General features: G+C 48.0%; 1 protein-coding gene across 2 annotated transcripts in view; it reads right to left on the bottom strand.

Moving 5' to 3' along the window:
• Positions 1-379: 379 nt before the first annotated feature.
• ambra1b (autophagy/beclin-1 regulator 1b) overlaps positions 380-16,424 on the bottom strand; it is a 28,460-nt gene continuing 12,415 nt past the window's right edge. For both annotated transcript variants that reach the window (XM_055032635.1, XM_055032645.1), the window contains 11 exons: positions 15,745-15,933; positions 8,488-8,568; positions 8,309-8,409; positions 7,984-8,094; positions 7,227-7,415; positions 6,996-7,150; positions 6,615-6,754; positions 5,467-5,571; positions 4,309-4,496; positions 3,722-3,841; positions 380-3,243 (listed from right to left, as the gene is read on the bottom strand). In XM_055032635.1, the coding sequence (XP_054888610.1) occupies positions 2,729-3,243; positions 3,722-3,841; positions 4,309-4,496; positions 5,467-5,571; positions 6,615-6,754; positions 6,996-7,150; positions 7,227-7,415; positions 7,984-8,094; positions 8,309-8,409; positions 8,488-8,568; positions 15,745-15,933 (1,894 nt within the window). In that variant the 3' untranslated portion in view covers positions 380-2,728. The remainder of the gene's footprint in view (positions 3,244-3,721; positions 3,842-4,308; positions 4,497-5,466; positions 5,572-6,614; positions 6,755-6,995; positions 7,151-7,226; positions 7,416-7,983; positions 8,095-8,308; positions 8,410-8,487; positions 8,569-15,744; positions 15,934-16,424) is intronic.

The following is a 16,424-nucleotide window of genomic DNA, read 5'->3' as shown; positions in this document are numbered from 1 at the left end:
AACTCAAAGCTGAGTTATGTGCAGCAAAACAGTTTTTTTAGGAAAAGTCTCTGGATAAACTTGGTTCTACTTATAAAAGCTTGTTTATAAAAAAGATACAAACTTTGTGTCGTACTTAAAAGTTTCCATGTCAGTAATAATTTTGTCCTGGTTGCAAATAAAGTTTCCATTTTCTGTATCATCACTGAGCGGCAGTTTAGGGGGCCACACAAACTCAGTCCGAGGTCCACACACGGCCCGCAGCCACACTTTGAACACCACTGATTCAATGCTGAAAAGAAAGGGGGAAAAAAAAGGCATATTTCTAATTTTTTGTTTTTGTATTTTATGAATGAAATATGTGTCGAATCGTGTGGATAAGACACAAACATTCGTCACATCACAGAGAAACTCTCAAAGCTCTTTAATTACATCACGTCTAAAAGTCAAAGAGTCGCGTCGGAGCCGTCCGAACTCCACAGTGGGATCCTGACACAGCAGAACCGTTCAGCGTTTACACTCATCCCTCCGCAACCTGAACACACACACACACACACACACACACACACACACACACACACACACACACACACACACACACACACACACACACACACACACGCACACACACAGAGAAACTGGGTCCAAATCGTTCACCAATCAAGTCAGCTCAGGAGGTTCTGCTGTCGCCCTGGTAACAGGCATGTTAACTATCACGCGGATCAGTACCGAACGTCACATGTACCAAAATACAGCAGAGGAGGAAGAGGATGAAGGCCTGGAGGCGTTAAGTTGCTCTAATTTCAATGAACTGAACTCCAAATCCCATGATGCTTTGAGGGCACTTCTCCAGTTTCTTACGTTGAATCTGACTCCAGATCAGCTGGTAAACGCTTAGAGCTTCGGCTGGTGCTCCAATCCGATTAGAACCAGAACTTCAACAGTCCAAGTTCAGTTTGAACACTGACGACACCAGCCGGCTCGGTGGGATCAATTCAGGAGAAGTTCTGGTTGTAATCCTGTTTACGTCCAGAGTCCATCAGAACCGCTGGAAGATGCTGCCGTGAACGGATTTCCTGCAGCACAGTCCTGATTGGGTCGGAACCGGATGCTGAGGAGGAGAACTCAGCGCTGCTTTGCAGAAACAACCGGATCAGTCACATGATCAGGAACAAAGTCAGTCCATGATTAGATTGGCCGGCTCTCAGAGGGCGGGAAACGAAACCTGATTGGGCCTTTGAAAGTTCTGACTCAAAAACAAACCCGGTCCGGAACCAGAGCCCGGTTCACAGGACACAGGATTTGTTAGGAGTAATTTTTTAAAAGGAGACAGAAGTCGAGTTTTCAACCCGGATCCGATCAGCAGTTATGCTCCAATTCTGCTCCTGATACAGACCTTCCTGGACCGGGTCTGCGGTTCTGCTCCTGATGAGGTTCTGCTAGGACTCTAGATGAGTTTTATGATGTAGAATCAGGGCCAGGATAAGAAAAAACAATTCAGTGATGGGTTAGTGAGAAAAAGTTTGCAATATTACAGGAATAAATTCAAATTATCGCAAGAATAAAGTCGTAACAAGAGAATAAAACTGTAATATAACGAGAATAAAGTCATAATGCGAGAATAAGTTCTTGTAATATGATTCTCTAAAGTCGCTCTACTACGACAGATAACGCCATAGTAGCATTATCTGTCGTAGTAGACAGTTATAGTAACGCACATGGTAATTATTTGTAATATTAAGGGTTTATTCTTCTACAACTTTCAGTAATATTACAACTTTTTTCTCACAATATTGCGACTTTTCGGGTATGGGCTTGTTTCTCTCACCTAGTCTGGTCCTATGAGAATAAAGTTATGACACTGCAGCTTTATTCTCATAATGTTACAACACTATTCCTGTAATTTTAATTTTTTTATTAGCCTGGCTTTGATATCCTGCTGTGGATTTTGACTCGGTTTCGTCTGGATGACGAACCGGATTCTGGAACAGAACCGTGAACAAACAGACATGATGGATGAAATCAGTCATTCATTAAAATCACACACACGCGCACACACACTTCTGTTCAGGCTCATGTAGCACCAAAACACACCGTAGTGCAACTGGGTTTTAAGAAGGATGGGGGGGCGGGGCTTCAACAGTCCTGTGGTTTCCCCCGTTGGCGGGAAAACGATTGCTCTCCTTCTTTTGAAAAAGAAAACAAAATTTTTAGGGTTTTTTTTCCATGATCCGCAGCAGATTCAGTCTCATCTGTCCAATCAGTCTGCAGTCAGGAGTGTCTACGCATAACCTTTGACCCCACTCACTTCCCCACTCCCACTTTCCTCCCCAAACCAAAATCCAAAGAGTCGTGAACAACAAAAACTCGGCACTGGACACTTCAGTCTCCGCTTTAAGCCTCTACGTCACACGGCGCCGAGCGCGGCGGACAATCTGTGAGGAAGGTGAGCGGCCGCCTCTTCCTCATCATCGCCGCCTCAGAGTTGGCACTTCGAAGCGGAGAAGTTGGGGAGGAATGATCGCAGTTCAGCTTCAGCCTGGATCGAAAAGTGCGGAGGGAAACGAGTGACGGGTGAGGAAGAGGAGTGAAGAAGAGGGGTGAGGAAGAGGAGTGAGGAAGAGGGGTGAGGAAGAGGAGTGAGGCAGGGTGAGGAAGGGGCCTTCAGTGTCAAAGCAGCACCTGTTTCTGCGAGAGTTAAGGCTTTAAGCAGCACGCCGGACTCTACTCCTCTGGGCCAATCAGAGCACTACCTGCTGTACGGGTCACCAGGGTAACTGTTAGGCCTGCCTCCGTTGCCGGGCAACGGGCTGTGAGAGGATGAGGAGGAGGAAGAAGGGGGGGACAGCAGCAGGGAGGAGGAGGAGGAAGGTCCGGGCAGCGAGTCGTCGTCGTCATTCCGTCCGCCGTCAAAGACGTCGTCCATGTCCACCGCCACGGAGAGCCCCGATGGCGCCGGGCCCCGCAGCACCTGGGGGCCCCACATGGGGGAGAGACGGTCGGCGGCCGGCAGGGGGCGGAGCGGGAAGGGCTGGGGGACGAGGAGGGGCGGGTCGGCGGGGGCCCTGGAGGCCCCGGGGCCCGTCTGGGAGCCCCGGTGGATGCGGTGGCTGACGATGATGTTGTTGCCGAAGCCGCCCATGGACGCCATGGTGGTGCTCTGCTCCCGCTGCACCACGGCCGTCATGCCGCCCTCGGCGATCAGCCGCCGGATCCGGGCCAGGGCGTCCTCTCCGGAACCAAACTCGGCGGACTCGGCCGGACCTGAAAGAGAAACGACTCAATTCATCCCTCCATCACGACCGGCGGACCATCAGCAGGTCGCCGACGTGATCTGAGTTCGCTGCGTTTCTTCCTGCAGGTTTCACCGAGTTTAAGCATAGACTTAAACCCAGTGAAATATATTTATGTATATATATACACACATTTAATTTTATATAAAGACATACATTTTTAATGTCATATAATTCTTCAAATTACATATGTATTTAAATATAAATATATATTAATAACAGAAAAAACCAAATAACAGAAAAAACTTGGAGAAAAACAAAAAAACAAAAACAAATAAAATACAAAAACTATCCTGGAGAAGAATTTAGGTCCAACTTACATTTTTTGAAATTCATTTAAGATGTTTTAAAGATGCAGACACCTGACAACACGACTTAAATTCAATGTGGCTTTATGAAAACAATCCTCCAGAGCATGAGACAGTAAAGCCAGACGGTGAGTCAGTTACCGGCTGCCAGGCCGCCCGACTCGGTGGACGTTTCGGTCCGGACTCCATCTTGGCCGGCGCTGCTCTCTGGTACCTCTGGAGGCGCTTGAGCGGCTCGACTCGTAGATGGAGCTTCAGCGCCTGAGGAGAGACAAAAACTCCATCAGGACCAAACAGAACCGAAGGCCGGTTCTGAGAGATATGGAGAACGGATCGGCCATCATGCTGGACGATAAACTTTCCCTGAAATTGAGATAAAATATTATGATAAATTATGAGCATTTAAAACTGGAAGAGATTTTGAATATCCAAAATAAATAAAATAACAGAAAGAACAAATAAAATGAATTATGAAACAAAATTGTCCTTCAAAAAGGGTTTAGTTGAGACTAAAGCGCCAGACTGAAGACTTTTATCATCCAGTTTTTGCAAAAAGAGAGAAAAAAACCATAAACATGCTAATGAAAATTGAGCTTTTATTTATTATGCGATTGATTTTACTGATTATTGTGACAGAATCGGTTCATCTGGACGATTTAACACAAACTAATCTGAAAACTTGAGGTGAGTTAGAAGTGCTGGGATGAGGAAGTAGAGTGGGTTCGTACTGGGGCGCTGCTGCGACGCGCCGGGCTCCGGCAGCTCTCTCTCCGTCTGCGTCTCGGCGTTCTGCAGCTGGACGATCGGCGTCTGCGTTCCCTGTGATGTCACTGAGGGGGCGGGGTTTCTGGGCTGCAGACCAATGGCGTTCATCAGTCCCATGTCTCTGTCGAGCCTCCAGCCGGAGCGGTTTGGTCTGGGGGAAAAACAAACCGAGGATTCACTCATTCACTCCGAGGATCAACCTGAATCTGTTCCATAAACTTCAGATTATTTCACATTAATATATACTTCATTGTCTCATTAATCCACAAACATCATGTTATTTTCTACGACTGAGTATTACAGCAAAGCAGAGAAAAAAAAGAATCGATTGACCAGAATAAAGTTTTGCCACAATAAGCAACAAATTAATTAATCGCATAAAAATAAAAACAAATTCAATAATTTACATTTGCATTATTTGTTGTTTTCCACTTTTCTCTACCAAAATCTGGATGGGAAAAGTCTTCAGTTTGGTGTTTTGTCCCTTATTTCAGGACTTTTATCATCCAGTTTTTTGTAGAAAGAGAAAGAAAAAAACTATAAAATCCTCCAAATTAAAATAATTGTATTTATTTGTCATAATATTAATTGACTTATTGATTATTGTGACAAGCCTACACCCATCATTATTGAATACTATATTAATATTTGTATTATAGTTTATTTCTTCATATTTCTTACTATTTATTTTTAATTGTTTGTTAAAATCTCTGTAAAAGTATCAGTTGTTTTGTTTATCAATGCACACGTCTAATTGTCTTTTCCCATCAAGTGTGTGATTTTATCACTGTTTTGTAAAATTTGCTTCTTTGGGAATCAATAAAGATAAAAATAAGAAAAAAAAAAATCCAAGTCCACACAAATTCTGGAAATTATGAGAGAATTTGCGTCAACACTGGCAGTTGCAGCTTCCTGGAGGGATTGAATAATTAGATAATTTAGTGAAAATAAAATAATTTTCATATTCATTTCCACACAGTGGCAGAGCTAGACTTTTAAAGTTGGGGGGCCAAAGCTATCTCGAGGGGGCAAAAATGAGAATATGTGTGTGTGTGTGTGTGTGTGTTCCGCCCCCGTTTCCACATAAACATCCAGAACGACTCGGCCTCTGAAGCGCTCACCCTGGTCTGTCAGAACCTCGTGTCCGGCTGGTTCCGCTGTTGTTGACGGAGAACAGCGGTTCGCTGCTGGGCTCGGTGGGACTCTCACCGTCGCTTCTGTAGAACCTGAACACAAACAGACGGAAAGGCGTCCCGGGTTAATGCGCGTCCAGTCAGGAAGTCTGCAGCGTGGAGGAAGGAACCACTCCGTTCACAGCCTCGTTAGCGGATCCAAATGGGCTTTTCCACTCAGAGTTCTTCCTGTGAGGGCGTTCATTAGGATAACGAGGTTACATGGAGGAGACGAGGAGGCGGGGTCACATGATGCTTAAGTTTCCATCGAGATGATGGAGGTCAGAGCGAATGATGAGCAGAGACAAAAAACCGTCTGAGAAATGAAACTGAAGATCTGGAAGGATGGGAAGAGAGAGAAAAAACTGAAAAAAACCAAAAAACAATAAAACTGGAAACAGCTAAAAGGAAAAAGAGAAAAAGGAAAAACAGAGAGGAAGAGGGATAAACGGAAAGAAAAAAAATTTAAAAAAGGAAAAAGCAAAGACGGAAAAATGACAAAGAAAAAAGGACAAAATATAGAAAAAACAAAAACGGGAAAACAAAAGGAAAATTAAAAAAAAGAACGAGAGAGCAGAAGAGGGAATAAGAAAACATGAAAATATATGGAATAATGTAAGGAATGATAGAAACAACAAGAAAACAAAGACGGAAGAGAACGATTACAGAAACGAAGGACAGATTAAAAAAAGGAAGACAGGAAAGAAAGTAAAGGATGCTAATGACAGTGAATAAAGAATAAAACCTGGAAATTCTCATTTATATTTTGACTCTACATTTTATTCCCCGACACTTTTCAAAATCTGGCTTATATTTAATCCCAAAATGCTTCAGAAATATTCAGAACCTGGAACAAATAAAAAATCCTTCAGTTCTGAATGATTTTACAGACAAACCTGAGGATACTAAACAATCTGATCTCCTCCTCTCTCCATGGAACAGGAAATGACGCCCTTCCTTGGTTCTGATTGGTCAGAATTAGTTTCTGACAGGAAGAACCATTCTTCACCTGCTTTATGATGTGAACATTCAACAATTTTTGTGTTTTCTGGTTCAGATTTGTGACATTCAGGCAGAGTTGGAGGTGTTGGACTCACACGGGCCGGCAGATCACGAGGTCTCCCTTGTTGGTGCCGTAGGCCAGACCCATGGCCGGGTCCGGCAGCCACCGGGCCGAGTTGATGCTGACGTGGCGTCTCTGGTCCGGAGCCATGGGGTAAACCACGTTAAAGACCATCTGGGAGGCAGAGAACCACAAACATCCTGAACTTCAGGAAATAAACTTTATATCCCAAAGATTGAAACAAAGAAGGAGGTCTAATTTTTTTTTGTTGCTCGTTTTCTTTCTAAAAAAAAAACAACAACAAAAAAAACATAACAGAAAATATTTTCAAAATAAGTTTTAAGTTTGTCTGTATCAGGAAATGCATAAAAACATTCCTCCGCCCTCATTAGCGGAGCGCCCTTCTTCTTCTCACCCTCATGGATGTCTCTCCACCGTGCGGCTGCTGCAGGCGGAACACCTGCGCCACCATGTGGTCAGTGGAGGGATGTAGCAGGATTCTGCGAGACGCCAGGCCCACCATGACATAGCATCCCATGGGGGACAGGCTGACGGAGATGGCGTTGGGACCTGAGGGGGGAACAACAGCTTTAACCAGGGGGCGGAGTCAGGAAAGAGGAAGTGGCGGTTGGTGGCGGCGGCGTACCAAATCTCTTGGTGTAGAGCATTTCTCCCAGGTTGTGCGGCGCCAGAGAGTAGATGGCCAAGATGCCCTCGTCAGGAAAACCCCGCTGACTGCTGGGAATGAAGACCGCGAGCAGCTGACCGTCTGCGGAGATGTCGCAGCTGGCGTCGTTGTAGATTTTACAGTTTGGCACCAAAACGTTGACCGAGGCTGTAAACAAGAAACACAAACATTTATTAACTCAAACTCAAGAGCTGGGTAGTAACTTATTACATTTACTCAATTACATTCAAGTAACTTTTTTGAAAAATAAATAGATAAATAAAATTTACTTTTACGAATATTTTTACTACGGTGCACTTTTTCTTTTTACTTGAGTGATTTTATTATGAAGGATCTCTAATCCTGAGTATCATTTCTGGACTTCCTTCCCACTGAATGAGAAAGAAACATATTTTAACCAGAAATTCACCAGACACAGTTTAGGATCATGAATTATTTTAATGCATGTTAAACTGCAAATGAATAAATCGATACAAATTTAATTAAATTAAAAAACACCAAAATATTTTTTGCCACTAACATCTGTGCTGCTGCCCTTTGACATAAACTTAAATACTTTTTATCAACTTCTAGCCAAGAGACTGACGTTTCCATACATACAAAAGTGTGAGGAAAAAAGTTACCATCCCTGGTACTGGACTCTTAACAAGTTTTAAAAATATGAAGAGATCAGAAGAAATGAGGGGAATGAGGAGGAATGGAGGAGTTCTCGTACCGTTACTGATCTCTGGGAGGTCAAACTTGGTGAAGTCCCACCACTGCAGGCGGTACGTCGTGTTGGCGATGTTGCTGGCGACCGCAGACTGACCTTCGCCAATAGAGGCTCCTAAAAATGGAGTAGAAAACAGATCAAGGTCTGCTTGATCCACTTTAATCAAAGTCTAATTTGCTTATCTAAAACGTTTGGTTTGTTTGGTGAGGTGTGAATCAAACTCTGGTCTGTCTAGAAACCAGGTCTCGGTTTGGTTAAAGCGGTGCGGTTCAAATGCATCACTCATCTGCGAATGTTTTAAATTTTTAAACAGATTAACCTCCCTCACCAGCGAGAACTCTGTTGACAGACGAGTGTGTAGCCAGACCCGGCTGTCCTCGTTCGTGGAAGATCCCGGCGTACGGCAGATACTCCGGGAGGAGGAAGCGGCTGCAGGACCAAACCAGATTATTTCAGCATTTGGTGGAAACCAAATGCAACCCGGGATTAATGGTATAACGGACTCACCGTGGGACAAATCGCCCCAGCGACGGAGCCGACATCCTGGCGTTCCGTGGTGTCCTGTGTCTCGCTCTGTCTCCGTTATCACTGCAGGAAAACAGGAAAGGTTCGTATTTGTTCCTTAAACTGTTTGTGAAGAACTGAAACACTTTCATTTGGTGAAAAACAAAATATTTAGAGCAATAATTAACCCAAAACTGTACAGAAAATCTATATATGTTGTATTTAGCTGTCAATGTGTTCTACCCAGACGTTTTAGTTTCACCTGGTACAAATTTAGTAAGAATAAATAAATCTGCAATTAAGCACCTTTTTTTTTAAATCTAATTATTAAAGTAAAGTCCAACACTGCACTGATTGAAGGTCAATCAGAGAGGGAGAAACTTTATACATGTTGATGTTAGAAATATTTTTAACTGCCAGTAATTAAGCATACACTAAAGAAATATGTGTTGTTGAATTCCAGAAAATAAAATGTTTATTTTCTAACTTACTACAATAATCGTTATCTGTCACAGAGACTCATTATGTTCTAGAAACATGACAAATAAATAAAATCTTGGATTCATGTCAGCATTTGTACCGTTAGAAAACAGGATTTTCCAATTGTTTCATCTAAAAACTACAACTGTAGTCCTATTATGTTATTAACTAGTTACATTTACTCACTTAGATTTGAGCAGTTTTGTTTTTGAAAAAAAAAGAAGTTACTTTTAGAAGTATTTTTACTACACTGTACTTTTTACTTTTACATAAGTAATTTTATTATGAAGTATTTATTTTATTTTAAGGAGGCTTATTCATCCCCTGAAAACGACAAAGACCCAGACATCATCATCAATCAATAAAATCCTCTCAGGCCGAAAACTGGACGGTTTGCTGCTAACAGTTAGCTTCCCCAATAACTCAGGCGGAAGTAGAGAGCTGCGCAGCGCAAGTAATAATCCGGCCAGAACACGGGGCGCTAAATAATAAAATATAATTTAACGAAGCTTCGAGTCAGATAAAATTTTTTTGAGAAGTTTTAATAATGGAGCTGCTCGAATCACTCGAGGAATCGTTTCAGCTCTAGTTTTAACCAGTAACTCATCAGACACACACCTGCAGCTTTTTACTGAAATGCTTGTTTTGCCTGATTTTGTTATTTATATAAATTGTCACGACTTTATATTTTGGTCTGTCTGATTATGTCCTTTTTAAATATTAAATATTTGATCATTTACTGAGTAATTGAATTTTTTTTAACCAAATACTGCTTTACTTTTACTTGAGTAAAATTATGTTGAAGTATAGCTGCTCTTTCCAAGGTTTAATTTAATTTACCTCTGTCTGCAGATTTCCGATTCAAATATGCAAATATGTCTAACCGAAACAATAGTTCTATTTCATCCCTACTGACCGCCAGAGGGCGGTGCTGAAAGCACTGAATGTTCCCTTCGCGCATGCGCCGTTCGAGTAATAATGCCAAAAGAGTCACACCTGTGACATATCGGATGATCAATCAGAGGCTATATAGCATGACGTCATCCGATGCTCTGTTCCTCTTTTCTTCTCGCGTGCGGTTCGCTTTGCATGGCATCGGCCTTTTGGATCTTTTCGCCGTCGTTGGAAGCCCGATTGCCTGTTGGCCGGAGTAGCGGTGTGTCGCCCTCCTAGGGCTGCGACGGATCTTCGATTCACGGTACTGTTTGTTGGAGCTACGCTAACGGTGTTAGCCTTTCTCAGTTTGCCGTTTGGCTTTAATTGGTGACGGTTGCGTCTCGCCCCCTCTCCCAATTTTAGCCGAACCTTTCGGCCGGTTTGTTTTTTGCTTTGATTGGTGACGGGTGCCCTTTTGCCCCCTCTCCCGAGTTTTTGGATTTTGGTCCGCGGCGGCGTTCACGCCCCCTCGCCCATTCTTGGTCTGTGTTATTATTAAAACATCTCTCTGTGACTGGTGACGGTAGCGTCTCGCTCCCTCTCCCAGTTTCAGCCGATCTTGTGTTTGTAGTTTTGTGTGGGATTCACCTGACTTCGTTTGCTGCTTTGATTGGTGACGGCTGCGTTTTCGCCCCCTCTCCCGATCTTAGCAAGCCTCCTGTTCTGGATTGGGCTGCGTGTTGCCCCTCCGGGTTTGGTTGGTGACGGCTGCGTTTTCGCCCCCTCTCCCGATTTGATTTTTTCCTTGCCCTTTGTTCTGGGCATAGCTGACGGTGTCAGCTCCTTTGTTGCTCTTTTCTTGTGATTGGTGACGGTTGCGTTCTCCGCCCCCTCTCCCAATCGTGGTCGGTTCTGTCTGCCTGTGGTGGGACAGCGGCGCTATGGATAGCTCCCACTGTTGTGCGGATTGCGGGGCTGTGCTTCAGGCGGATGATGGGCACGACCGGTGCCCTGCCTGCCTCGGGCATGATCACCTGGCTGAGGCCCTGTCGGGCGATCCCTGCATGAACTGCAGCTACATGCCCCATGCTGTGAGGGTTGCTCGTCTGGCCCAGTTACGCCCAGAGCGTGACGGTGACCTTCCACCTTCTGGGCAGGTTGCCACGGCTAGGCGCTCTAAGCGCAGGACCGAGGCTGCAGCCTCCGTAGCTCCTCCTAAGAAGAGGCGAGCTAAGTCTGACCAGGGTCTTTCCACGATGGTTGAGCGTTTGTCTGCGGAATTGGCAGAGATGAAGTCCCTTCTTCAGGCACCTCAGAAGGTGGATGTTTCCATGGATGGGTTCTCTTCCCCGCCTATGCCGGAGTTGGCCGTGGAGGAGGATGTACTGTCTTTGGCTGCCTCTGCCTCTCACTTTCGGCATGAGGAGGAAGACGCACAGTCATCCCGCGCTTCGGAGACCGGCTCACGCTCTTCGTCTCAGAGTGCGGCTAGTGGCTCTGGTGGCAGTTCCATGCAGGACGTCATGCGTATGGCCTTGGGGCAGTTGCAGCTGGATGTCCCGCAGATGACGGAGTCCGCTCCTGGCAGTGCTTTTTTCAGGCGCGGACGTGCCCCTACCCCCTTTTCTGTCCCTCCATCGGAGGAGTACCTCAGGGAGTTGCATGCTTGTTGGCGGGACCCTAGGGCCTTTTCACGTCTCTCCGCCGATGGTCGGGTGTTGGCAGCTATGCACGAGTCGGTTACGGCAGGCTTGGATCGCATGCCGGCAGTCGAACCTGCTGTTGCCTCGCTCATCGTGTCCCCTGACGAGGCCCTGCGTGATGATGTTCGGTGCCCGCGGGCTCAATGTCGTATTACGGATGGCTTCCTCTGTAAAGCATATAATGCCGGAGCGCGTGCTGGCCGCCTTGGCAATTCCTTGGCGCACCTCATGTTTGCCCTTTCTGGGTCCCTTCAGGATGCCAGTGGGGCTGATGCAGCTGTTGGCTTTAGCGATGCAGCGCTTCAGGCCTTTGCGTTGATGACCAGGGAGCTTGGGCGTGTGATGTCTTTTCTAGTCCAGGCTCGTCGACAGGTCTGGCTGGCTCAGTCCACGTTGACTGAACCATGCCGTAGGACCCTCCGTGATGTTCCTGTGGTGCCAGGGGAGTTATTCGGTTCTGCTGCCTTGGATGCACTGCAACGTTCTGTTCAGGCGCGGCAGACTAGGCAGCAGCTTTCAGGCCTCAGCAGGGGGATGCCCCCTCCTCCTCATGGTCCGAGGCGCCCGTCGGCTGGCCCCAGCATTCGGCCGCCGCCTCAGGGGTGTGATCGGCCTGGTGGATTTCGGCCTCATGCGGTGCAGCAGAGGTCCAGGAGGGATTTTCGTGGGCCGGTCCGTCAACCAGCCAGGCACTCCCGGGCCGCAGACTTTGGCCGCCCCACCCACAGAGCCCCTAGGGGCCTTGGGGAGAGAAAGTGACTCCACCGGGCCGGCCGTCGGACGTTTTTCTCATCGGCAGCTCAGTTACTGGGCTGCTCTTGCTGTGGATCCGTGGGTGGTTGCCACTCTGACCCATGGATACCGGCTACAGTTCCGACGGCGGCCTCACATCTCACGCCGGGTCAGGGAGACCGTCATCACCGACCCGGTGAAAGCTCAGGCCTTGGACCAGGAGCTTTCCGCCCTCCTGGCCAAGGGTGCACTCGAGGCGGTGGATCCTCTGCGGCAACCCAGAGGCTACTATTCGACCTACTTCCTCGTGCCGAAAAAGACTGGTGGATTTCGTCCCATTTTGGACCTCAGGGGTCTCAATCAGTGTTTAAAGGTCCTGCCGTTCCACATGCTCACGACGGCAGAGGTTCTTCGCGCCGTGACGAAGGGGGACTGGTTTACCTCAATCGACCTTACGGACGCCTACTTTCATGTACCTGTTGCGGCAGATCATCGTCGTTTTCTGAGGTTTGCCTATCGGGGTCGCCACTGGCAGTTCCGTGTGCTCCCGTTCGGCCTCTCCCTTTCCCCGAGGGTGTTCACTCGATGCGTGAAGGCAGCCCTCTCTCCTCTGCAGGCCCGTGGCATGAAGGTTATGCCATACCTCGACGATTGGCTTCTTTGCGCCCCGTCTCGAGAGCAGGCTTCTCACGATACGAGTCGCCTGCTCGCTCATGTGTCCCGGTTGGGCCTCCGGGTGAACTTGGAGAAGAGCTGTCTGATTCCATCGCAGACAACCACTTTTCTTGGAGTGCGTTTGGATTCTCCCTCCATGATGGCCTACCTGTCTGTCCAGAGGGTGGACAACATTCTCCAGCTGGTGAGTCGATTCAGGCTGGGCAGGGCCCTTCCTTACGTTGCCTTCTTGCAGCTGCTGGGCAAACTGACATCGGTTACTCGGGTTGTGCCCTTGGGTCTGCTCTCGCTGCGCCCTTTGCAGAGGTGGGTCAACAGCTGGAACCTGGATCCCAGGCTTCACAGGCACCGCAGGCTCGTGGTGACATGGCTGTGTCTTCGCGCCCTGAGTCCATGGCGAGACAGGACCTATTTGTCCAGGGGTGTGTCCATGGGTGTGATTGTGTGTCGCAGAGAGGTGGTCACGACAGATGCCAGCTCTGTGGGATGGGCGCTGTGTGGCAACACCAGGCGGTTCGGGGCCGCTGGTGTCCGCGGGATCGCTCCAGGCATATAAATGTGTTGGAGCTGCGTGCTGTACATTTGGCTCTCAGGCATTTTTTGCCCCGCCTGGAGGGGAGACATGTCCTGGTTCGGTCGGACAACACCTCTGTTGTCTACCACATCAACCACCAAGGTGGCACCAGGTCAGCGCAGCTTCTGAAGGAGTCCCAGGATCTCCTGGTATGGGCATCGGTTCACCTGTCCACCCTGCAGGCGGTGTACTTACCGGGGTTGTGCAATCAGGTAGCAGACTCCCTTTCCCGACAGGCGCCGGCTCCGGGAGAGTGGTCCCTCCACAGCGACGTGGTCCGCCTGGTCTGGGGCCTTTTCGGTCAGGCGGAGGTCGATCTGTTCGCCACAGAGGCCTCGACTCATTGCCCTCTGTGGTTTTCCCTTACAGGGGCCGCCGGTGCCCTGGGCCAGGATGCCTTGGCCCATCCTTGGCCCAGGGTCCTCCTATATGCCTTCCCACCCCTTTCCCTGATTTGGCCGACTCTTCGGAGGGTGCTCGAGGAGGGCCACAGGATGTTGCTGGTAGCTCCGTGTTGGCCGGCACGACCGTGGTTCCCACTTCTACGGAGTCTGTGTCACGGTGTCCCGTGGTGTCTCCCGCCCAGGAGGGATTTACTGTCTCAGTTGGGGGGTCAGATATGGCATCCCAATCCTCACCGCCTCCGGCTGTGGGTGTGGCCACTGGGAGGCTTGAACTGCAGCTGACTGGGTATTCGGCTCCTGTCAGGCACACTATTTTGAGTGCGAGGGCATCCTCCACTCGTCAGCAATATGACAACAGATGGCGTCTGTTTTCCCGGTGGTGTTTTGCCCGTAATGTTGATCCGGTCACCTGTGCGGTTCCCACTGTTTTGGAGTTTCTTCAGTCCCTTCTTGATGAGGGCCGCTCCCCTTCGACACTTAAGGTCTATGTGGCAGCTATATCGTCTTGTCATGCTGAGATTGATGGCCGTACAGTGGGGAGCCATAATCTTGTTTCTCTTTTTTTGCGTGGTGCTCGTAGGCTGCGCCCTCCACTGGCCCCGCGAGCACCAGTTTGGGACCTGTCCTTGGTCCTCAGTGCTCGTGCCCCCTCCCTCCATGAGCCTCTGGTTCAGGCGGACCTCAAATGGTTGTCATGTAAAACTGCCTTTTTGTTGGCTATTGTCTCAGCTAAGAGGGTCAGTGAGCTACATGCTCTTTCTGTCAGTCCATCGTGCTGAGGTGGAGTTCGGATGGCTCTGGTGTCACCTTGTGGCCGAACCGGCGTTTGCCCCAAAGGTGTTTTCTCCTTCTTATTGTAACCAGCCGTTGAAATTGGCGCGTTTCCGGCCCATCTCAGGGGACGCTGGTGATGGTCCTGAGTTGCTGTGCCCAGTGAGGGCACTGGAGGCCTATCTTGCAGCCACTGCTGCCTTACGACGTTCAGACCAGCTGTTCTTGTGCTATGGGGGCCCTCGATTGGGTTGTCCTCTGTCTAAACAGCGTCTCCCATTGGATTGTGGATGTCATTTGCCACGCCTACGCTGCGGGGCACCATCCCCAGCCAGTCGGCGTGACGGCGCACTCTACCAGGAGCGTTTCCACCTCCTGGGCCGCCTTGAGAGGAGTTCCACTGGAAGCTATATGTGCTGCTGCGTCGTGGGCTTCTCCGAGCACATTCACTAGGTTTTACAACGTGAATGTGGCATCCTCTCATCCTCTGGACCAGGTTCTCTTGCAAGGGTCTTCTGGGCCTTCTCAGTGAGGTGCGTGCTCGGATTCCTTGTGACATCGCTGGTATTCGTCATTCAGTGCTTTCAGCACCGCCCTCTGGCGGTCAGTAGGGATGAAATAGAACGAAAGTTACATATGTAACTACGGTTCTATGAATCCCGGATGACCGCCAGAGCTTCTCTGTCACTCAGAATCCTTGCATTTCGCGAGAAGATTCTGTAGGAACAGAGCATCGGATGACGTCATGCTATATAGCCTCTGATTGATCATCCGATATGTCACAGGTGTGACTCTTTTGGCATTATTACTCGAACGGCGCATGCGCGAAGGGAACATTCAGTGCTTTCAGCACCGCCCTCTGGCGGTCATCCGGGATTCATAGAACCGTAGTTACATATGTAACTTTCGTTTTTTGTTATTTGTAGGCCTAATAAAACACAAAACTGCAGCATAATTTTACAGCTGCTGCTTAAATTCCAGATTCTTATCCTGCCTAAAGGAATCGTGACTTTGCGGCAAAGTTAAACACAAAGTAAGCACTAACTCCAGCTCCTCGAAGTCAACGTCGCTGTTGTCCATGGTGCTGGACGGGTTGGGGGTGGGGCTATCAGAGGACGTGGACATGGTCCGCATGCGGTGGTTCTGCTGGTACCGAAGGGAGCGCTGACGGATGCTGTCCCTCCTGGACAGATACTGGATCATCCTCTGAGCGTAGTAGGCTGCAGGAGAAAGCCTGCAGAGCAAACAAAGCGCTTCAGGTCACAGACTGGTTCCTCTGCAGCCAAACACAGTCAGGTTTATTTCAATAGAAAATGCTCAACTAGGCAGTTAATAAAAATCCGTGACACACATCATATAAGTTAACCAATGGTCCAGTCACTACTAATCAAAGGCAAAGCTAAACAGGTGGGTTTTTAGTTGGGGTGCGTTTCTGGCCAAATCGCCCATCTTCAATAATTTTGACCTGGCAATACCGATGTTTTTAGTCTGAAAAGTTGTTAAATATAGCAAGAAAGTTGTTGAATTGGTAACTGTGGGGTCACTATTGTTAACTGTAAACATGGAGACTTGAGCTGGTGGGCCCGGTCAGTCAGCCAGGCCTCTCACTGCAGGGCAGAAGGGACAGCGGCTGATTTTTAGACCTTTGATGAGGTAGAGAAGATCAGTTTTACATGCAAGTTTACATCCCTAATTTTTAGTCTTGCTTACAGGAACTCAGTGTTT

The sequence above is a fragment of the Poeciliopsis prolifica genome, unplaced genomic scaffold (assembly GCF_027474105.1).
Source record: "Poeciliopsis prolifica strain line A6 unplaced genomic scaffold, Auburn_PproV2 SCAFFOLD001, whole genome shotgun sequence".
Classification (NCBI taxonomy): Eukaryota; Metazoa; Chordata; class Actinopteri; order Cyprinodontiformes; family Poeciliidae; genus Poeciliopsis; species Poeciliopsis prolifica.
Note: the sequence above shows the minus strand (reverse complement) of the source record. Positions and strands in the feature narration are given on the sequence as shown.